The sequence below is a fragment of the Cucurbita moschata genome, unplaced genomic scaffold, assembly GCF_002738365.1.
Source record: "Cucurbita moschata cultivar Rifu unplaced genomic scaffold, Cmos_1.0 Cmo_Scf00013, whole genome shotgun sequence".
NCBI lineage: Eukaryota > Viridiplantae > Streptophyta > Magnoliopsida > Cucurbitales > Cucurbitaceae > Cucurbita > Cucurbita moschata.
Window position 1 is genome coordinate 688,225 of NW_019268529.1, and position 21,453 is coordinate 709,677.

A 21,453-nucleotide genomic window follows, 5' to 3' on the forward strand; every position below is an offset into this window, starting at 1 on the left:
TTTATTTTTTCATATTTTTAAAAATATATATATATTCTCTAAAAAAAATAATAGATAATTTCAAATTTTCAATATCATTTCTATAATAAAATATAAAATATTATAATAAATTTAATAATATTTCTTAAACAAAAATATAATATAATATTAAATACACTAAAAAGTTGCAAGTAAATATGTATATATAAAAAAGCTAAAATGACAAACTTACAGAGAAAAAACCCGCCATCTTGACCATTCTCATTGGTCCGTCATTTATCAGAGTTGAGAAGCTACGGTATTTTATCAGGAAACCCGCTCTCATTTTATTGCCCCGGGGAACTGTCTTCCGCTGCCAACATCTTTTCAACTCAAGAACCGGTGGCGCTGGGAGAATTTGAGAGAGCTCCCCCGGGAATGGGGTCGGAGGAATGAATTGTGTTCTTCGTCTTCTTCTTCTTCTCTTCGATCCATAGACGGATACGGAAGATCTTGCAAGAGCTTCAATTCCATGAAGAACAAAGGGGCGAAGTCAGATGAGGGAGACAAATGCGACGACGGTGATTTAGAGGTGGAGGAATGCGATATGGAGGTCTGGAATATGCTTAGGAAGAGCTTCCCTCAGGTGCAGTCCGTATTGGAACATAATCGTTTGTTAATCCAGCAGGTGAACGAGAATCAGCAGTCTAGGATCTCCAATAATCTGGTCAACAACATCTCGTTGATCCATGAAATTAACGGTAATATCTCTCGTGTTATCTCGATTTACTCCGATTTGTATCCATGAAATTAATGGTAATATCTCTCGTGTTATCTCGATTTACTCCGATTTGTCTGCCACTTTCCTCACTACAATTCAACAGAGGCGTTGTGTTACGGAGTGAAGTCCGGTGAAAACAATGGAGGCAGAGGAATTCACGAGTAAAGGCAGACGGTGGAAACTAAGGCAGCGATTCTCAGTAATTCTGTTTTTCCTTGCCTTGACGTAATACTATGTTCGAGACTTTTGAAAAGTTTGATAGTGTGGATCTTGTCTGTTTGGTTGTGCGAAAACAATGAATCCTCTTGAGGACAAGTCATGGCGTTGGTTTTAACTTAATTTGTTCATTTTGTTAAATGAACACGACTCACCACAGTTGAACATGAGCTCTCATGGCTTTGCCTTGGCTTCCCCAAAAGGCCTCGTACCAATGGAGAGAGTATTACTTGTTTATGATCATTTCCTAAATTAGCCGATGTGAGCAAGTCATTTACCTAGATGATGTATAATCTAACTAAATTTCTATTTTTTATAGCAACTAATATGCTGATAAATAAATCTATAAGTTAACTTTAAAAGCCAAATGAAAAGGTAAATTCATTAACTATGGTTGAGAAATGCGAGGATGAGGGGTTAACGAGAATGGCTATAAAAGATGGTAAATTGGGAACATAAAACATTAATTAAGAGATCCGTGACATGTGCACCAATTCTACCGTAAACAGTACAAGAAAGAAAAGCACAGTGAGTGAGGGTTGGATATTGGGGGATATGCTATGCTGAGATATATAAAACAAAGACCAGGTGTCAATCATAGAGGGAGCTCACCGCTGTCGGCAATCACAACTTTGCTCTTAGGGGTTCCGTTCTGCCTTCCCTCGGCTTCTATTTTATAAACCACGTCCATCCCAGACAGCACCTTTCCAAATACAACGTGTCTACCATCCAACCTGTGTGTATAAACAAAAGCATAAGCAGCTTCCTTTTAGTAATCAATCAAATCAAGCATGAAACAAAATCGTGGCAGACAGGAATTTACCAGCTAGTTGTGACTGTAGTGATGAAGAATTGTGAGCCATTTGTGTCTGGACCAGCGTTTGCCATAGACAGAAGCCCTGCAGCATACATTATATATTGTATTTTCAATGTCGGATCATTTTTAGAATGCCGTAATGGACGGGTAGAGATTTTATCCTTCACCTGGCCCTGTATGCTTCAGCTTGAAATTCTCGTCCGCGAACTTCTCTCCGTAGATTGATTCTCCACCTCTTCCATCGCCGAGGGTAAAGTCACCTCCTTGAATCATGAAGCTGGGAATGATCCTGTGGAACGCACTACCCTTGTAGTGCAGGGGTTTTCCGCTGTGCCCAACACCCTTCTCACCTGAAAATTGAAATCATGCAGAATTGGAGACCCAAATATTAGAAAAAGGTCTGAGTAGCCATCGCATGCTGTAAAGATAATTAATATTAAACAGTAAGCTTTTGCCTATTGGCTCTCAATTAATCATTTTTCCCTTTGGGAGACTAAGAGGAATAGAAGTTAGAGCTTTAAAGGAGGGAATTGAAATCCACACGTTACTTTGACATCAGTAACTCGGTTTAAGTAGGAAGTTAAGGCCCCCCTAATTTGACTATAGATGTTAGAAACACCTCACGAAGATGAAAATACTCAAAAAGTATGATTAAAATCAGAGTTATCTGCTTACCAGTGCACAATGCTCGGAAATTTTCTGCATATTCACACGAGAAAAGGTCAGTATTATTATAAAATATTACTATCATATAGTATGCAGTGTATCTAATCCAGCAAAATAGATGGTCTTAAATACAAAATAAATAAACATACCAGCGGTTTTAGGAACAGCCTTCCCGAAAAGACCCATCTCAATACGACCTGTAAGACAGTTATAATCCCAATTGTAATATTAAGAATACTCTAGTTAAATAACCGCAACAAATTGTGTCTAGTTAAGCTCTTAAAAGTATGAAGTATCCGTTTACAATTGCCTTCGCAGAAATGGACATGGGCGTTAAACGCGACAAATATCATTCATGAAACACGCATTCTTCAGTAGCAAACAATATTTAACGTGTCAAATACACCGAGTCTCAACAGATAATTAAAGATCATACAATTGACTTCAAGCAATAATGTGCATTATACTGTCCTTTACTTAATTATGGGACAAATATCATTCACGTACATGCATTCTATGGTAGAATATCTAATATCTCAAGTACAGCCAATCTCGACAAACAGTTGAACATTACACAATGTACAATTCATGAAACAACGTCTAAGCATAAGTCACACTAAACTACTACCCATTGGTGCATTAAGCATGCAAGTCTGTTAGGGCATTGCTGTGTGCCACCAGGGCACGCTTATTATACAGATAAACAAGAGGATTGAAGTTGAGCGATGTTTAAATAAGAAAGCTAAATCGATAAAGCATGAAAACGGGAATCGATCGTTGAATGCAAATTTAGTTGGATCTATTTATTTAAAACAAAACAAAATCGACCATACCAGCAGCCTTGCCGTCAATTTCAACATCGAAGTAAACTTTATGAGTCACTTCTTTCAGATTCTCCTTCGACTTCTTTCCCTGGAACAGAAATTTCATAAATTAATTTTTGGCTTTCAATTTATAATCATCATTCCCATTATGATCTAAACGACTTAAAAGAAAAAACAAAATGACCTAAAATCCGGGAACACTAACTGAATTCATACAAATTCATAAATTAATTTTCTGTTATCAGCTTTATAAACCTCACTCCCATTCTGATCCAAAAGAACTAAGAAAACATAGAATACCTAAAACCTCAATTCTTGAACTACTGACTGGAATCGCACTTGATTACAGATCTAAAAGGCGAGATAAGCGCTTCTTTACCTTGTAGAAAAACCTATCGCCAAATTGAGGATCCAATTACAAAAAGAGGTTTCAGAGTTTGAGAATAATCACCTGGATCAGAGTTAGTGTTCCTAAGAGGAGGAAAGTACACAAAATGAATGACGCCGTTTTCGCCATCTCGCCGCGAAAGAAACCCACTCGAACTCAAAGTCAGTCACTGTAAAACAGCCCAAAACGAGATGCCTGTGCATTTTATACAAAGGTTCTTTGGGCGCACGCGACGTGTAGTTTCTATTTTCCTCCAATAAAAGTCTGACACGTGTTACTTCGTGGTCCCGTGATTGAACTCCTCCAATTTGTCACAACCGGCAATTTCTTTGTGAATATGTATACTTTGTTATTCAAATAGGTTTTATTTTTTTTAAATGCCCAAAATTTAGTTTTTATATTTCTAAGAAATTTTAAAATTAGTTCAATTTTAGAAGTTTTAATTTAGTTTTTTTTTTTCTATATAATCTTGAAAGTTTTAATTTAACTCACCCAAATCTCATTAACTTGAATACGCCTATCACGTACCACCAAAATGTAATAATTTCAAATGTTCACCTTTCAAAAAAAAATTATGGCTAAATTAATAAAAATACATATTAACTTTATACTTTGTATAAAAATAAAAAACACGTATCTGGATTTTAAAAAATATCCAATAACTTTTCATAGAAACCATTAACACTTCATTTCAAAAATATCCTTAAACTTTAAAATGTTTCTTTAGTATCATTAACTTCTCTAAAAAATTATAAAAATATTCTTAACATTAACATGTTTCATTAATATCATTAACTTCTCTAAAAAAAAAATTATAAAAATACCCATTAACTTTTAAAAATTGAATCTTTATAAAAAAAAAAAAAAAATTATTGTCATCAGACAAAAATAATCTATCTACGTCAAATAAACCTAATAAACCGACCATTCCCTTTCATTTTAAGGGTATTGATAAAAAAAATATTTTAAATATCAACGATCATGAACTTTTTTTAAAAAATAAAAGGTACCTGAAGTCATTAAAAAAAAAAAGAAACTTTTTAAAATTCAAACATATTTATGAAATAATGTTAAACAATTATAAAATGAATTATGAGTGTAATTTTTGTTCTGATGTTTGAAAGGTTTTCATCTATGGAAGCTTTCTTTGGTGTTTTATACCGTTTTGGTTTGAATCATCATTCCCTACATCCAGCGGTATAAAACAATGTACCAGCCTCCTCAAATAGCTTCTTCACGAAGGCCAGCATTGTATTATGCCCGACATGTCTACGGAACTAACTAACAAACTGCTCCAATTTCAGGACCCCTTTACATATTAATACGGTAAAAGAACAACAAATATGCAAACTACAGTAATTGAGACCTCTAACCACAAAACCAATGCATAAAACAAAATTTTGGAATATTGAAATATGAAGATTGCCATGAATTTTCTGCAATATCTTCCTGCTTTCAACAAATTTGCAGGATTCTGGGGCTTGAAGCATGATTGTAATCGGCAATCAAACAAAGTCAAGCCCTGTAATGCTCGAGCTAATGGTTGGATCAAGGGCAGCAAATGCATACCAGCTATGAAAAGAGGCAAGACGTGTATAATTCTCGACCATCTGAAAGCGTGGTCTCTAGGAACCATGTGGGCGTCCTCTATCTGCATCGGTATTATTCTCGAAAACTTCATATTCATAGTCCTTATCGAGATACTCCATGGTCTTCCCAAAAACAAATGATTTGGTTCCCATTGTTGTGAAAGGCATTAAGCCAAAAGCTCGTGCTGTTTTGATCTCACGGGCAACTTTCCTCTGTGCTTTGGCACTGATACCTGTCTGCAAAATTGTTGAAATGATCAGGTCAGATGAAGGTTGACGACTCAACTTGTTCAAAACCTGAGTTTTGCTCGAAAAGTTTACCTTGCTCCTCTTGTTAATGATCCCGGCATCGGTAATAAAATTCGCCAGAAACCTAACATTCTGCAAACATCTATTTGCTAATTGTTAGATATGCGAGATAAAATGCAATTCGACTCCAAGAACACATTTTCTTAGCTTGGATAGGTACTCTGGATTATAAACTTCCTCAAGAGAGTCGTGGACATAATTTAAATGGCAAAAAAGACCAACTAATAGCCAAACTATTTTCTGGTAGCAATGAGAATGATAGTGATAATTCCATGACCTCTCTAATGTTGCAAACGAGCAAATGCTAGAAAGAGGCACTACCCATATCAGGAACCCATGAATTGATTAGCTGCAATTTATATAAAAAGAAAAAATTGATGGTCCATGGCTATTGATGACTGCGCTGTGTCTAGGATGCAGACCAAATTTCTAATCACAACGGCTCCTTCTGTTCTAAACTACTCATATTGACTAGATTTGTTTCTTTGAGTTCATAAATAAACATATGACATTTAAAAGATGAGAAGTTTGATCATAAGATATTCCACATCCGACTACGTAGCTACGGAATATGAAAAGTTGCAGTGGATGAAATGGTCTGCTACCATTAATTCCGACCATGTTTTACTCCAGGTCCTTGCTATCATAATGATATGAGAAGGGAATTAGTAAAATGGCAAGGTAAATGAAATTCAGGAATGCTCACCCTGAAATCAGCTTTTCTTAAGACCTCCTCCGTCGTCACCTGAAACTCAACTCTTTTGGGAGGTTTGCGTACACCAGGCTTTGTTAGATCCAGATCCTGTATAAATTCAAAAGTACTTAGAATAATGGTAACATTAAGCATACATCATCATCTACAGAAGGTGAACTTCATTTCCGTCACAGATCATCCAATCCAAGTGCATGATTGATTCTAGTAATAGTAATTTTGTAGATGTAATGTGATTATAATTATTTTATGGTGAAGTACCAAGCCATGCTCGGATTGGCATAATGTAATTATAAAGTTATGAAATGAAAAATGATAAGGATTTGTTCTTAACAAGTATAAAAACAATTAGTTGCCCAGCTACGGGTCTTGATTTCGTATGTTGATCCAGGTTTAAAGGACATATCCGCTCTGAAAGTATAATCATCTTTTGCTATTTCTTCAGGATCAAACTCAAAATACGTAGAAGCTTTCTTCAACTTGCCATCCATCCCATCCGACAGCGTGTTAAGATTATCTTCAATACCATACAACGCCTGAAAATTGTTTCCACCACTCAGCCTTGAACCGATCCTTTCACGAGGTTTACCAAGTCTATCAAGCTTCTCAAAGAAAGCATCGTTTCCGGAATCGCCCAAAGATACGCCACCAAATATCCGACGTTCAAAGTCATCAGCAGACTCAAACGAATTGGATTTTCCCTCATCATCGAAACTACAATCTGTTTACAATTATCAAAAACGAAAGATGTAAAAACATGCCTCGAAGAACATTAACCAATTAAACAACTAAACATGAGGTTTTTCACGCAAAAACTCGGACAAACAAGATCTAAACCGAAACACATTTGAGCAACAGTCTTAACAATAAACCTGACAAATTTCCGGCCAAATCATTAGGTAAAAGAACTTCAGAAATCACAGTATAAGTAAAAAGTAAAAATTACCTCGAGCGGCGTTTGTGGAAAGGTTTCTGAGCGCAGAAGGTTGCTTAAATTTCCTCGTTATGCCACCTCCAATGGTTCGAAAAGCAACCTGAACGTTCCTCATTCCGCACTGAGCGAAACACTGGCAGAGCCTGAGAAGAAGAAGTTCACAGGATTCGGACGCTGGAAACGAAGCTGACGTTGGATTGGGATCCCGTAGGATTGCTGTTACAGAGATGCTTAACAGAGCAGTAAAGGAGGTGAAGCAAGAAGGTTGACTAGCTAGGCCGGATTGTTTGGGCCATGGGCCCAAATCAAGGCCCAAACCGTTAAACTCATTGGAATATGAAGGTGTTAATGTATGTAGTAGGTTAAATTGACATATGGGCATGTATTTATGTATGTATGTATGGATGTGTGTTAATATAATATAAAATAATAATTATTCAGTTTAATAGTCAAAAGGTGGGTAAACTGGGCCCATTCCGAGGTCCAAGCCCATTCCGAGGCCTAATCTCATTTCCAAGTTACCTAATGTGGGCCATAAGGTGGGTAAACTGGGCCCATTGGGCTTCATTATTTATTAATTTTGACTTTTTTTGTTTATTAATTTATTGACTTTTTATTGAAAGTGATTTATTAATTTTCTTTTCTTTTTGTTGGACAAATTGATTTAGACTTAATATAAAAAGATAGATAATTTAATATTTTTTTTATTTTTTAACCAAGATATTATTTTTGTATGTAATATTTAATAAAAATATAAATAATACAAATATAATGATTATTTTATATTATATTAACATATTTATTTAATTATTTTTCAGGGGAGATGATAGAAACTAGTAATTAATATGAAAACTAATTTCAATGGTTTTAATTCGTCATTAATAAATTACCAAACATAAATATTTTAATTAAATCTAATAATTTAAATTTGTCTGCTGTCCAATTATTTATTATCATTTGCTGACATGACATTTTAATACATATTGATTTTTTATACCAAATTTTATAGCATATTTGGAATTAATTATAAAATTATTAAATCAATTTGGTCAAAATTAATTTGTAATATACTTAATCATTTTAAATTAATTGGAATAATTAAAATATATATTTGTGTGTGAAATTTGACAAAATTGATTAATTCAATTTTAAAATTACTTTCCACCATATGAAAACTTTTATTTAACAATTTTAAATGCATCACTAATTTTAATTTGAATAATTTAAATAATTTTACGAATTATATAAAATAAATAAATATAATTAAGTATAGATAGTTTAACTAATTAAAGTATTACTTATATTAAAAAAATTCGAATGAATGTGTATGTATATAAAATTAAATTATTCGTATTAACTATAAATATTAATTTAGTTATAATTTAATTGTTTTGCTATCTACAACAGTCAAAAATCAAGTTTTGAAAAAGAAAAAAAACTTAAAAAAATTTATTTGTGTGTTTTAGTCATTAACTTTTAAATTCATCCATTTATACTTTATGCCATCACAATCTTAAATTTGGAAAAGTATACAATTTTTATATTTCAATAAATTTTTGTTTGAAAATTTATTAAAAAAATATTTTTATACGTTCTTATTGAATTGCTCACATATTGGCCCATAATTAATAAGATTCTAAATAAAAAATAATATTAAAATTAAAACACCACTTTTGATAAATATGATCAATTAATTCTAAATAAAAATAACACAATGAGTGAATTATATATATATATAATGACATAAAAAAATTATGAAAAAAAATAATCTTATTACTTTAAACGACAAAAAAAAAGACCAGGAGCAGCAGCCCATGAAAATGAAATGCTATAAAATATAATATTTTTATTTTTTAAAGATATTTATGGTGGGCCCCACTATCACATTTATTTAACATTTAATTTTCGACGCCGGTTTCAACTTCTCAGACAGTAGGTCAAAATCGGAGGCGCACCGCTGCAGCTTGGTGGTTAAGGAACTTAATCTGAGCCGTCCATTATCTGCACCCCAATCCAACGCTGATCGTCAGATAAAACTCGACGCCGCCCACCCACGACCGAGAACAGTATTTTGGCGGCTTTTTCTTCTTTTTTTTTTTTTTTAATATTTATCATTATAAAATTATCCGTTTTATTTATATAAAAGAAAAAATGTTTCTAAAATAATTAAATTACAAAATTAGGTTAAATGGGAGAAACTTTTATCTCTTACTTTGCTCCTTAATCAAAGATTTTTTCCCTTTTTCTTATTTAATATATATATTATATTAAAAATTACATGTTCTAAAATCTTTAACTAATTTTGTTGTGATTAATTAATGCATATTTGAATAATAAATATGGTATTAAACAAATTAATAAAAACAGTTTTTTTTTCTTTAATTCTTATTTATATTTCAAATAAATTAATAAAAACTAATGTGTATAAATATCTGGTGAAAAAACAGAAGGTTAAATTAATAAAAATATTTCCAAATTTTTTATTTTGTCTAAAAAAAATATTAATAAATTTAAAAAAAATTAAAATACATTTACGGTTAATAATAAATATAAACCATTAATATTTGCTATGTAAAAAGTTTTTTAAAAGACTTTTAAACTTCAAAAAAAATATTGATACCTTTACTGTTTGGAGATGATCTATTTTTTTTTTAAATTTTTTAATAAATGTTAAGAGTTTGAATGTTACTTTTAATTTTTTATACGAGTATTTAATTTTTTTTAAAACTTAAGTATATTTATGAAAAAAATATTATTTAAACAATATTAAAAGTTTAAGAGTATTTTAAATAAAATACTAATTGTTTCTTCTAAAAATTAAGAGTAATGATATTTTTAAAATTTTAATAAAAATTTAAAAATATTTTTGAAGTAAAATGTAAAATATTTTTATTAATTTAGTCAAAATAGAACTAAATTAAATAAAATAGACCATATATTAAATGACACAATTAACCTTTTTTTTTTTTTTTTATGAATAAAGTTGTGTACTTTTTTCATGTGTGTTTTGACTCTAAAGTCTTCGGAAGGGGACGAAATGGCCGGAAGGGTAAGGATGGAAAAGGGGCGATAATAAATAATAGGAGTAAATACACGCATATACATAAATATTTAAATATCACTTTAATTATTATTTAAATTTAAATTTAAATTTAACAAGTAATGTTGATAGTCATTTCACACGTGTGGATAATAAACGCAACAGTGTTTTGCAGTTAATACGAACTATTTGATGTTCTAATTTTTTATTTCCCTTTTTTTTAATCAAAATTTCTCAAAAAAAAAAAACACCGGATTGTAAACGGGAGTGCAAAATTCAGAACTTAAAAAAAAAAAAAACAAATTTTATTCAATAATAATCAAAGATATTATAATTTAAATATTAAGACTGGTGGGCTCCGCCTAACCACTCCAACCCAAACGTGACATAGTTTCGTAGACCAAGACAAGAATTTTAGCTGATAAATTGTCGGAGCTTCTTAGCGTCACTTGTGTCACAATTATACTGAATAGAGTAGATTATAACCTTCCTATTGAGACAAGTAAGCTTAACAATTTTCGAGTGATGTCTATCCAACCACGTGAAAATTAAGAAAAACAAGTGTCATTATGTGATCGAGGAATGATGAATAAAAAACCAAATATAAAACAAGGCAAGAGTAGTTTATAGATTTTCAATGTCGATCTGTTGGGAGTGAATGTTTTTAGACGGTGATAGACAAATAAATGTAAAGGTTGACAAAAAAATTATCGATACCCATAGTGATTGATTTTTTCAAACCAATCCATCAGATAGGGTAGGGATGCTGGGAATTTTGGATGGTCATTTATGTGTCGCGATTTCGAAAAATATCAAAATTTCAAATTGTATGCATTTTTTCCTAAAATTTACCATTTAATAAATATTTATTCCAAATTCTGTCCTTCAAAATGCTCAACTTATTAGTAACTTCTGTAGATGGGTGAAGTTTTATTAACATGGATAAAAAAAAAATACTTTTTAAAATCACTGCAATTTAATTTTTAACTTTTATCGAGGTCCAAATTTCGAATTTAAGATAAATCAAGGATAGAAATCAAAATTTAACATTTTGTAGGTAACGGTGTATAAAACGCCACGTCATTGACCCAGACCAAAAACGCGTAATGCGCGACGATCCGGAATATCGATACGATGACTTTGGTATACTAGTTCCTCTACTGAAACACCGACACGTGGCGCACCGAAAAGATTCAAAAGATATCGAATTCGTGGGGCCCGCAAGAATTATATTTTTATTATTTTTTTTGAATTTGCGCAATTTGAGTTGCATTTCATTTGGGATTGAATTTGAGTTTCATTTCACAGAGAGGAAAACGAAGACGAAGACGACAAGAACTAAAATATAATTAAAAAAAGAAAAAGAAAAAGAAAAAGAAAAAAGGAGAGAGTTTGAAGAGGACGGTGGCGGAGACCAGAGGGCTTTGGCTTATGCAGAGAAGTAGGTTGGTCTATTTGACTCTACAACCTAATAAAAGAGAGACAGAGCAAAGGAAGAAAAGTCTACTTTCTTCCATAGCTAAAAGCTTAGTTTAGAAACCACCCTATTCCCGCTCTCTGTTCTTTTTCGTTTCTTACGAGGTAATTTTCTTCAAATCGCAGCGGTTTCACAACTTTGTCTTTGATTTTGAAATGGGTTCTTAGTTTTTAGCTTAATCCTTCGTTGTCTTCAAGTAATTCATCTAATTCTGTGTGTTTTCTGTGTTGGGACAGCTTTTCGGTTTCTGGATGTTATCTGTTTTACCTGTAAAACCAAACAGGGGTTGTTTTTGTTGTGTCGTTTTTCTTGTTGGGTGTTGTAATGTTTGTTCTGTTTTCGTTTTTTACTTGAATTTGTTAAATACCCTTTGTTGTTTTGTTCTTTTTTGTTCTTATAAGCGATTTCTGATTGTGTTTCTGAATAGATTCTTGTGAATTATATTTCTGTAGAAATTTGGAGTTCTTAGACCGAATTGATTATGGTGTGCAATGGTTGTAATAGCAATTCTGTAAGCCCCAACTTCATGATGGATGGTTGCAATAGAAATCTGGGGTTTTGTATATCGGTTTTGCTCGAATTTTCGGCCACGGATGATCTGATTGGATTTAGGAGTGCTGTTGAGGAAGATGGTCATGATATTGATGAAGCAAGTTTGTGGTATGGGAGAGTTTTTGGTTCCAAAAAGATGGGATATGAAGAACGAACCCCTCTTATGGTTGCAGCCATGTTTGGGAGCTTGAATGTCCTTTCGTATATCGTTCATAGTGGTCGTGTTGATGTTAATCGAGCTTGCGGTTCGGATGGTGCAACTGCTCTCCATTGTGCTGTTGCTGGTGGTTCTGCTGTTGCTGATCAGGTTGTCAAATACTTGCTTGATGCTTTTGCTGATGTGAATGTTGTCGATGCGAATGGCTACCGGCCTGGTGACTTGATTGCTCCTGATTTTACTTTGGCGTCTTTGTATTCGAGGAGGAAGGCATTACAACAGTTGCTAAAGGGATATGGTAACGACGAGGACGTTCTTGGTTCATCTGAGATGATTTTTTACGAGAGGGAAACACAGGAGGCACGGGAGGTTTTGACGCCTCGTGTTTTGAGAGATGGAACGGAGAAGAAAGAGTATCCAGTTGATCACTCGCTTCCCGACATCAAGAATGGGATTTATAGTACAGATGAGTTTAGAATGTATACTTTTAAGATTAAACCTTGTACAAGAGCTTACTCCCATGATTGGACGGAGTGCCCGTTTGTTCACCCTGGCGAAAACGCAAGAAGGCGGGATCCTAGGAAATATCATTACAGCTGCGTCCCGTGTCCCGAATTTAGAAAGGGCGCATGTAGGCAGGGGGATGCCTGTGAATATGCTCATGGAATCTTTGAATGTTGGCTCCATCCTGCTCAATACCGCACCCGTCTTTGCAAGGACGAAACGGGATGCACCCGAAAGGTCTGTTTCTTTGCTCACAAACCAGAGGAGCTACGCCCCTTGTATGCTTCGACTGGTTCTGCTGTACTGTCCCCAAGATCGATCTCTGGTTCATCACTAGACATTCCATCAATCAGCCTGCTTACCCTTGGTTCTCCGTCATCGACTCCGCCGTTGACTCCTGGAGTTTCTTCTCCGCTGGGTGGAACCATGTGGCAGACTCAATGTAATATTGCGCCTCCGACGTTGCAGCTTCCGGGTAGCCGGTTGAAGGCTGCTTTGAGTGCAAGAGACATGGATTTAGATGCCGAGTTACTCGGTCTCGAAAGTCAGCGACGTAGACAGCAACAGTTTATGGATGAGTTATCGTGTCTACCTTCCCCTTCCAGATGGAACAATGGCATACCAACCCCTACATCTTTTCCATCTCCAAGGAGTAGAAATGGAGAATTGAACGGGCTCGGAGGCATGAATCCTACTAACCTCGAGAACATTTACGGATCATCGGTAGATCCCGCACTCTTCCCTCAATTACAAGGACTCTCGCTCGATTCCGTGCAATCCCCGTCCGGGATGCGCCAGAGCCTGAACCAGTCATTCCTATCAAACTATGCTAACAGCATTGGATCTCCTCCTGCAAGGTCATCTCAACCATTTGGCCATGACTCATCTGTGTCTGCTGCAGAAAGCCTTCTGAGTTCCAGGGCTGCTGCTTTTGCCAAGCGCAGCCACAGCTTTATCGAACGCGGTGTAGTGAACCGTCATTCTGGACATTCACCTCCAGCTACATCTACAACCGTCACGCCTTCGAACTTCCCTGATTGGGGTTCGCCCAACGGAAAACTAGACTGGGGAATTCACGGAGAAGAACTCACCAAGTTAAGAAAGTCTGCATCATTCGGGCTACGAAGTAATTCCCTCGCAACACCTGCAATGCACGCTACTTCTTCCAAGCCAGACGTCTCCTGGGTTCAGTCCCTGGTGAACGATGCTCCGACCGAGAACTCCGTGCAGTTGAGCATGGACGAGCAGCAGCTTTGTCATATCGACAATGGGGATTCAAAGCTGTACATGGAACAGAAGCAGCTGGTCGCTTAAGCTCCGGGGTTCGGCCACATTTTTTTCTTTTCGCTTCGATTTAACGGGTTATATTCTGATCATTTAATCTATATATATACATATATTTACATCATTGAAATTCATCAAGATTGGGGAGAAGGAATGTTTCTGCCCATTCCATAACTACTAGTTGTTTCATGTGAAGAATAACTGATATTAAATGATTATTAAGAACTGGAATTATTGAGGTGATATTCAAAGCTTTAATTAGCAGGAGAGGGATTATGGAGCACTCACAAAAAGCCAATATTTCTTTTCTACTTTTTTTTTTTATTATTATTATTATTATTTTTAATGGTGTTGGTAGTGGAAAGAGCACTGGAAAAAGAAAGCAGGTGGATATCCAATATAACTCAACAAAGACCATTCTTTTTGCAGTGCAACTCCTTCAAACTTTTTGAGTTCATGAAAAACACCTCCAAAATCTTTAAAAAATACACTTTTAAACGGTCCATACCGTCGCTGGCAGATATTGTCTTCTCTGAATTTTTTCTTTCGGTTTTTTTTTTCGGGTTTTCCGTCAAGGGAAAAAAACCCGTCTACTAAGGGAGGGTTTTCACACCCTTTGTAAAGAGTAATTTATTCTCCTCCCTAATCAATATGGATTCTCACAATCCACCCCTTCACGGTCCAGTATCCTCCGTCCTCGTTGGTACTCTTGGATCCCTACCAAATCCACCCCTTTGGGGTCGGCATCCTTATGGCACACTGTCTCGTGTCTACCCCTTTAGGAACAACCTCCTCGCTGCCACATAGTCCGGTGTTTGGCTCTGATATCATCTGTAACGCCCAGCTCACCGCTAGCAAATATTATCCTCTGGGTCTTCTGTATTTTCCTTTTCGAGCTTTCTCCCCAAGTCTTTAATAATCATCTTTTAAAAAATACTATCAATACACTAAAATTAAAAAAAAAACTTACATTGGATCCCATAGATTTAGTGGATGATAGGTAGATGATTTATTTATATTTCATAAATCATTTACTTCTCTAATTTCATCTATTTTCTCTGCTTCAACTTATGACTCAATAATTTCTATTTTGATGGGCTGATTTTGTAACCGAATTTAAAATTGAAAAAACTACGAGTAATTTCAAAAGGATAATAATAAATGGTCGTGAATAATTCTCTATTCTTCATCTTTTTTCTTCGGTTGTCCAATTTTGAAGCTACATAAGATTGGCAAAAGAAAAGAAAAATGGATCAAGGAATATTGGTTCTTGCATTTCTGGTGCTTCAGTTATCTGTTTCGATATCTAAGATTCCATTTTTACTCTACCTCCGATGTCATTAGTGTTAGTTGAACACGACTTTCCACAATAGTATGATATTGTTTACTTTGAGCATAAGCTAGCTTTGCTTCACAATAGTATGATATTGTACACTTTAAACATAAACTCTTATGGCTTTGCGAAAGGTCTCATTCCATTCGAAAGAGTATTCATTGGTTATAAATACATTGATCCTTCCCTAAATTAGCCAACGTGTGACTTTCATCCAACGATCAGGTTATCTTGTTTATCATAATCACTTGAGCGGCAACAACTTGAATCAGACGCTTGCGGCCAGTTTCATTCAGACGCAAATGTAGAGTTTGAATCAGACAGAGAGATACGATCTCACCAGACTTAGCTCTCCGTGCTCTGATAGGTTACATTTCATTTTAGAAACTATGTTATATTAATTATCTTTTGAGGCTTTCGCTTTTTATTTTTATTTTTTATGATGATCAATCGTGCACTTGGCGAGTCTGATTCTTTGTTCTTTGCTTAATCTGTGGAGTTTGTTGAAGTCGAAGTTATGATCAATTCATTTCCAGCGAAATCTGGTTCTTGGATGGTGGAATTTCACTAATGCTTGTTAAATTAGGGGAAATCTGCGTCTCTCGGAAACAGATCATCATCTTAATGACCGGATTTTACTGCATACTTTGATGATTCATTCCGAGAAAAGAGATGGACTGTGTTCTTTCATCATTCTTTCTTATCCTTGACATTTTCTCCTAAAACTGGATGAAAATTTTAGTGTGTATCTTACTTCGATTGAGCTCATCCGTCGCTAGACATTATAGTCTCACACTGAGAGAAAAGAATAGTATGATCGAAGAATTTTAGTGTGTATTTAGCCTTAGAATCTCTGTGATTGTCTGCCTCTTTTTACCCTCCTTTAATGAAAGCTCATTGCTCTTCATCATGTTTTGGCAGAGTGACCTCCATGTCGATTAAGTTGCTGGTGCAGGAACATTTTCCTGGAATCATTGTTACTCTTTCTCATTATCCTCCGGCTCAGCCAATTCTATTGCGTCGAAACCTATATCAACTGCACAAATATTGATTATAATGACAGTGATGGCTGATAAACATATTTTTCTCCGCAGACAGATTCTTTTATCATTTTTTATCATTGCAATCCCTTGGCCTCTTGGGCTGCATAACTATAAATCACCTCCAGAACACTGAAGGCTTTGAAATTGTCTTCAATGATGAACTGGTACTGAACTTTTATGTACATTTTTAGAAATGATTCTATTTTCCAAAAGAATCAAACTCATTTCCTCTTGCTTTCTCTTATTCAGGTGTTCTGTAAACAATAGGTGGGAAAGTTTCATACGCAGTTGAGTTGCTTGTTGAAGAGCATGGCAGTAAAATTTCGTCACATCCGGTATGTTTTTTCTAGCAGCAGAGATATTAATAATTCAGTATGGTAGTTTTTGCATTGTCTTGTTGGGATAATCCAATTAGTCATATAAATTGAAATAATGGCTAATGAAATAATTCCGTTGAAAAGTACTGATTGAAGTCTCAGTACAAAGCTTATAATACCAATGATTGGCTTTATTTTAGTTTCTATCAACATATACAATAGTATGGTTTGGATTTAACCCAATAACAGTTTGATTGAAATAAACTGAACTGTGAGCTTCTGCTGAGAAATTGCAGTATGACAGCCATTATTCAGATCTTCATGTGAACCCAGAAGAATCTGATAATTCGGCTGCAGATCTCATGCAGCAAGATGTTATTGTCTTGGTGAACAACTTGCAACTTTTGGTACTACTGAACTTAAAATGATGATCGGTGAGGTCCAACTTGGAAACATTCTTTTATTCTTTTTGTTCTTTTGCGAACTCTTACTTCTAAATCTAAATTCTGCTTATATCACGACCAAAGATGAAAGTTGTTGCCCAGTTCACAGCCACATACAATCTGTTCCTCCAGCTTATGACTCGGGTTAAATAAGCCGAACGCCAAACAAACCAACTGACGAACCCTGCCATGGATAACCCCTTTGCTGCCTGTAGAAAACGCTCACTAGTAAGCCACCTAAAAATTTACAAAATAGAGTAAGTGAAGGAGCCATCTCGATCAATTGCTTACTTTACTCTGCCTAAGGTCAACAAGAGCCTTGTATCTTCCAATAGTTGCCATACTTCCTAGGTGCTTGTAGACAAATGGTTCTCCAAGATCTAAGTCTTTTGCGCTACCTGCTCGTGCCCCACCTTCTTTACCAACTTTATTCAGCAAGGCTGCTAAATATTTGCCTTGACGCTCTGCTACCTTCATAATGCAAAAGTGGTTGCAACAAAAACTTGACATCTCTTGGCAACAGTATCTACTATTGGAATAGGAAATTGCATTTTTTGAATGAGCAAAAAAACCAGAATATTCATTAGTATCTTAACTTACCTGAGCTAAAGCTGGAAGAATTTGTTTGCCTGTACTCTCTAGGAACCCACTGCAATCACCTATTGCAAACACATCTTCCGCAGAAGGAACACGTAACCACTCATCTATACCGATCCTGCCAATGTAGCCAGAGGTAGATCATCTCACTAGCAATGTTAGGACTGATAATAGAAAATAAAGCATAAATAGGAAGCCTTGATCACAAGTATGAGGATCCCATGATCTGATTAAAGCTTGCGATATCAAGCGAAGGATCGGGCCGAAGTAGATTGAATGTGAGCAGAAAGAAATAACTATATTCTTATGGGATAGAAAGTTGAAACTAAAACTTTTTTAGGCCTCAAGGTTAGTGAGCCAGAGAAGATGGTGACTTTCCCTAAATCCCCACCTGGTTTCTGAACAATTTGCCTATCTTAGAAGGAAACTTGCAGAGACATTTATGAAACGATTGCTTGAAAGTTATGAAATCTGAGAGGTAAATAAACATTTTGGATAAGTTACTGATAAAATTTTAACTTACCTGCCACCAGGAGACTTAGGAACTTCCAAGGAATTTACAAAAGGAGAGGGACCAACGCCAGTAGACCAAACTAACAATCCATAAGGAATCTCAGAGCCATCTTTGAGAAAGATGGTCTGAGGTTTAACATCTTTGACGATTCCCCGTACAATTTGAACTCCTGACTGAGAGTCGAGAGATTCGAACAAATGAGATCGAAGAATCTCAAATTTGAAGCATCTTAGGAAAGCTGAAACCTATAATGTATTAACTTTCCTACCTTTGTCAATTGGTTAGTAGCATAGCGTTGGAGGCGAGCGTCAAAGGAAGATAATATCTCATTTGCCTGTTAAACAATTAAACAAACACAAGCAAGTGAATCCCCTCTCAAGTCTTGAAAACATATCCAATAACCTAATGTTGGTTCTTTCATATCCAGAGATATCATAAGCTTAACAACCTAGCCAAAACGTCGAGAAACCGAGACATGTTGTCGGATCAACATTTTACAAACCTCAATCAAAGTAACTTGGATACAATCTTTCACGTGAGCATATCTTTGACTAACATCCTTTATGATAAAGTCATAAAGCTCCCCACTGAATTCAACTCCAGTTGGACCTCCTCCAACAACAACACAATGTAGAAGCCGGCGTTTCTCTTGCACAGAGATCCCTTCCAATGACAAACACTCCAAATTATGTTCACTAAAAAACACGAAAAGGAAGACGAAAAAACTCCTATTGGCCAGTTATTTTAATCAATCAAGTTTGTACCTGGAACATCGGACAACATCAAGTTCAATAGCAGCTTTCTACGAATTTCTTGGGCATGAGAAACCTCACGAAGAAAGAAGGCATGTTCTTTGACACCATGAATCCCAAAAGTTAGTGGCTGGGATCCTAATGCTATAATCAACTTATCATATGATATCTTAAACCTCCGTGGCTCCAGAGTGTTCAATCCATCAGTAACAGTCTCACATTGTACCTTCAATAACAAATTAAACAATCTCCTTCTCACTTTACTCGATTCAAATTCCAAAACCAGTGGGATTTGAGAAAAATTTGAGGATTTTTTTTTTTTTTTTTTTTTTAAGTTACATGAAACTGTGATAGAAGTGAGAATTATACCGAATGTTCTTCAGGGTTAATGCCAGTACAATTAGCAAGGAAGAAATATGAACCCGGTTCGCGAGAGATGGCAGGCTGGATCCGGACGATTGGTTCGGCAACGGACCTGAACTCGAGAGTTCCAACACAGGTTGAGGCGAGAAGAGGGGTGAAGACCATGTGGTTGCGAGGGGAAACACAAACAACGTCGTATATGGTGGTATCCAAGCCCTTCATCAGTCTGCAGCCTCCCCAGCCAGATCCTAAAACCACTACCCTCGGCTTCTGGCCAGGCACCGTGGGGCTGAGGCCCGGCGGCGGCACCTCCATGGGCTGAGAGCTAAAATGTGAGAGGAGGAAGGTGAAGGAGGGCGTTGTGGATTTGAGTGGTGGGGGGATGGTGGTGGGTGAAAGCTGCCTGAGATTCCTGAACCAGGCCATGGCGTTGGATGGTATATTCTCAGATTGTTCTTGTTATGTGCGTGTGTGTGTGTGTGTATGTTTTCGTTAAATCAAATAGAAAAGAAAAGAAAAAGAGGACACTTTTCACATGCATGCGAAGGAATTGATAGCTGCCTGCTGTTATAAGCCTGTTATCCCCTACCTGGGAAAGAAGACAGTGAATCCCACGTGGCTAAAAAAAGATGGTGAGTCAGCAGAAGTTTCTATTTTTTGTTTTTGTTGCTTGAAAAGGAGTTGCTGAGTTCGAAATTTATTCTCTTTTTCCTTTCTTGGATAGGGTCACGTTTACAAATGAACTTCAATCGTAATGAGAATCAATGCAATCAATAGTAAGGAGAATTAGGTTAATTTGATTGTACTCAACGCGAATTTTTTCCCGTTCGTTCTCAGAATCTGTTTCAAGATCTTTTTTTTTTCCATAAAATTAAGTCATGAATTCTATTTTGCTATAATTTTATAAAAATGATTCTCGTTCTCGAAAAGACAAGACATAACAAAAAAAAAAAAAGTGATTTATACCTAATTGGGACAATGGAAAAGACAGACTCATAAGAGAAAACGTGTTTAGAGAATTAAGAATAATGTTAAATTTAGTTGGACTTACCATATTTTAAAAAATTATTGAAAATACAATTATTAAATTTTAAAATATTAAATTAACTAAATTAAATTACATATATATTTCTCTAAATAATAAAGTGATTTATCATTCTATAAGTTATATAATTTAAAAAATAATAATATTTTTATTACATTAAGTTATGAAAAAAAAACATAGCGCAAATATTTTTGTATTTTAATATTTGTTAATCAAATCACGAACATTCTTAATATAAAATTAGATAAAGAAGTAAATAATATATTTAGGCTTATTTATATTGACAATATATTTTTATTAATTGCAAAAAAAAATCAGCTACCAAATTTTATCCTAATTGAAAAGATCCCCATAAATGGTATTATGCACCTTCACCCAGTAGATCACGCAATTTTCGAATTCATTTTTATTCCAGCTTTTAATTTTTTACAACTGCATGGGATTGCGAGAGACGATGACAGAATACGCCCTAAAATATTTTAAACAAAACGTATTCACCCGCCACGTAATGGGGAGGTGGAATATTAATGACGTGGACCAATAGATTTTAAGATTGGAATTAATTACTGTGAGCACTGCCGTATGGGATCCTTGGAGTCTCCATCCTTGCTACCTTGGTGGCAAAGTATCAGAGGGAGTGGGAAGGGAACAGTTCATCGCTTTGTATAACTGAAAGGGTCTCTCAATTTCTTCTTCTTTTTTCTTTCCATTATGATTTTTCTCTCTGTTTTTCCGTTCGATACTGTTTTAATCTCGTAGTTTCAGCGATTTTCCGGTAGGGGAATTCTTACTGCGAATTCGTTCTTCGTTTTTTTTTTTTTTTTTTTTTTTTTTTTTT

The 21,453-nt window shown here is 35.2% G+C and overlaps 6 protein-coding genes and 1 pseudogene across 9 annotated transcripts in view; 4 read left to right on the forward strand and 3 right to left on the reverse strand.

Annotated features, from left to right (window-relative positions):
• Nucleotides 1-359: 359 nt before the first annotated feature.
• Nucleotides 360-993, forward strand: LOC111451866 (protein EARLY FLOWERING 4-like). Its single transcript, XM_023092459.1, has 2 exons — nt 360-719; nt 843-993. The coding sequence occupies exons 1-2, from the start codon at nt 491-493 to the stop codon at nt 902-904; spliced, it is 291 nt and encodes a 96-aa protein (XP_022948227.1). The 5' UTR covers nt 360-490; the 3' UTR covers nt 905-993.
• Nucleotides 994-1,382: 389 nt separating this feature from the next.
• LOC111451864 (peptidyl-prolyl cis-trans isomerase CYP20-1) lies at nt 1,383-3,839 on the reverse strand. The gene is made up of 7 exons (XM_023092458.1): nt 3,714-3,839; nt 3,272-3,350; nt 2,588-2,635; nt 2,448-2,471; nt 1,940-2,122; nt 1,779-1,854; nt 1,383-1,689 (listed from the first exon to the last, which is right to left on the reverse strand). Exons 1-7 carry the CDS (start codon nt 3,777-3,779, stop codon nt 1,551-1,553), a joined length of 615 nt encoding a protein of 204 aa, XP_022948226.1. The 5' UTR covers nt 3,780-3,839; the 3' UTR covers nt 1,383-1,550.
• A 1,011-nt stretch (nt 3,840-4,850) lies between these two features.
• LOC111451027 lies at nt 4,851-7,437 on the reverse strand. Of its 2 annotated transcripts, none has more exons than XM_023091258.1 (5): nt 7,207-7,435; nt 6,629-6,981; nt 6,255-6,350; nt 5,561-5,620; nt 4,851-5,476 (listed from the first exon to the last, which is right to left on the reverse strand). In XM_023091258.1, exons 1-5 carry the CDS (start codon nt 7,307-7,309, stop codon nt 5,276-5,278), a joined length of 813 nt encoding a protein of 270 aa, XP_022947026.1. In that variant the 5' UTR covers nt 7,310-7,435; the 3' UTR covers nt 4,851-5,275. The 2 variants fall into 2 exon arrangements, with proteins under 2 accessions (XP_022947026.1, XP_022947027.1); XM_023091259.1 differs by having other exon boundaries at nt 5,275-5,472; nt 6,255-6,352; nt 6,631-6,981; nt 7,207-7,437.
• A 4,172-nt stretch (nt 7,438-11,609) lies between these two features.
• LOC111451680 (zinc finger CCCH domain-containing protein 66-like) lies at nt 11,610-14,451 on the forward strand. The gene is made up of 2 exons (XM_023092182.1): nt 11,610-11,815; nt 12,164-14,451. Exon 2 carries the CDS (start codon nt 12,193-12,195, stop codon nt 14,236-14,238), a length of 2,046 nt encoding a protein of 681 aa, XP_022947950.1. The 5' UTR covers nt 11,610-11,815; nt 12,164-12,192; the 3' UTR covers nt 14,239-14,451.
• A 1,005-nt stretch (nt 14,452-15,456) lies between these two features.
• On the forward strand, nt 15,457-20,226 carry LOC111451556 (annotated as a pseudogene).
• LOC111451540 (internal alternative NAD(P)H-ubiquinone oxidoreductase A2, mitochondrial-like) lies at nt 17,368-20,020 on the reverse strand. Its single transcript, XM_023092013.1, has 8 exons — nt 19,577-20,020; nt 19,220-19,433; nt 18,958-19,118; nt 18,724-18,789; nt 18,465-18,628; nt 17,945-18,059; nt 17,636-17,815; nt 17,368-17,553 (listed from the first exon to the last, which is right to left on the reverse strand). Exons 1-8 carry the CDS (start codon nt 19,994-19,996, stop codon nt 17,401-17,403), a joined length of 1,473 nt encoding a protein of 490 aa, XP_022947781.1. The 5' UTR covers nt 19,997-20,020; the 3' UTR covers nt 17,368-17,400.
• Nucleotides 20,227-21,092: 866 nt separating the features above from the next.
• Nucleotides 21,093-21,453, forward strand: part of LOC111451473 — a 7,725-nt gene continuing 7,364 nt past the window's right edge. For 2 of the 3 annotated variants that reach the window (XM_023091910.1, XM_023091911.1), the window contains exon 1: nt 21,093-21,423. The gene's annotated coding sequence lies outside the window, so the exon portion shown is untranslated. Of the gene's footprint in view, nt 21,438-21,453 lie in introns of all 3 variants that reach the window. The other variant, XM_023091912.1, reaches the window with a different exon arrangement.

What these genes read in the sequence shown, in the direction of transcription:
- LOC111451866 (XM_023092459.1), top strand. Translation starts at nt 491, where the DNA reads ATGAAGAACAAAGGGGCGAAGTCAGATGAGGGAGACAAATGCGACGAC. An exon ending in GTTGATCCATGAAATTAACG is followed by an intron (nt 720 to 842) that starts GTAATATCTCTC and finishes ACAATTCAACAG; the next exon opens with AGGCGTTGTGTTACGGAGTG.
- LOC111451864 (XM_023092458.1), bottom strand. Translation starts at nt 3,779, where the DNA reads ATGGCGAAAACGGCGTCATTCATTTTGTGTACTTTCCTCCTCTTAGGA. An exon ending in AATTGACGGCAAGGCTGCTG is followed by an intron (nt 2,636 to 3,271) that starts GTATGGTCGATT and finishes ACTGTCTTACAG; the next exon opens with GTCGTATTGAGATGGGTCTT. An exon ending in GGCTGTTCCTAAAACCGCTG is followed by an intron (nt 2,472 to 2,587) that starts GTATGTTTATTT and finishes GTGAATATGCAG; the next exon opens with AAAATTTCCGAGCATTGTGC.
- LOC111451027 (XM_023091258.1), bottom strand. Translation starts at nt 7,309, where the DNA reads ATGAGGAACGTTCAGGTTGCTTTTCGAACCATTGGAGGTGGCATAACG. An exon ending in TTCCACAAACGCCGCTCGAG is followed by an intron (nt 6,982 to 7,206) that starts GTAATTTTTACT and finishes AATTGTAAACAG; the next exon opens with ATTGTAGTTTCGATGATGAG. An exon ending in TAAGAAAAGCTGATTTCAGG is followed by an intron (nt 5,621 to 6,254) that starts GTGAGCATTCCT and finishes AGATGTTTGCAG; the next exon opens with AATGTTAGGTTTCTGGCGAA.
- LOC111451680 (XM_023092182.1), top strand. Translation starts at nt 12,193, where the DNA reads ATGGTGTGCAATGGTTGTAATAGCAATTCTGTAAGCCCCAACTTCATG.
- LOC111451540 (XM_023092013.1), bottom strand. Translation starts at nt 19,996, where the DNA reads ATGGCCTGGTTCAGGAATCTCAGGCAGCTTTCACCCACCACCATCCCC. An exon ending in TCCAAGTTACTTTGATTGAG is followed by an intron (nt 18,790 to 18,957) that starts GTTTGTAAAATG and finishes ATTGTTTAACAG; the next exon opens with GCAAATGAGATATTATCTTC. An exon ending in TTCTTCCAGCTTTAGCTCAG is followed by an intron (nt 17,816 to 17,944) that starts GTAAGTTAAGAT and finishes TGCATTATGAAG; the next exon opens with GTAGCAGAGCGTCAAGGCAA.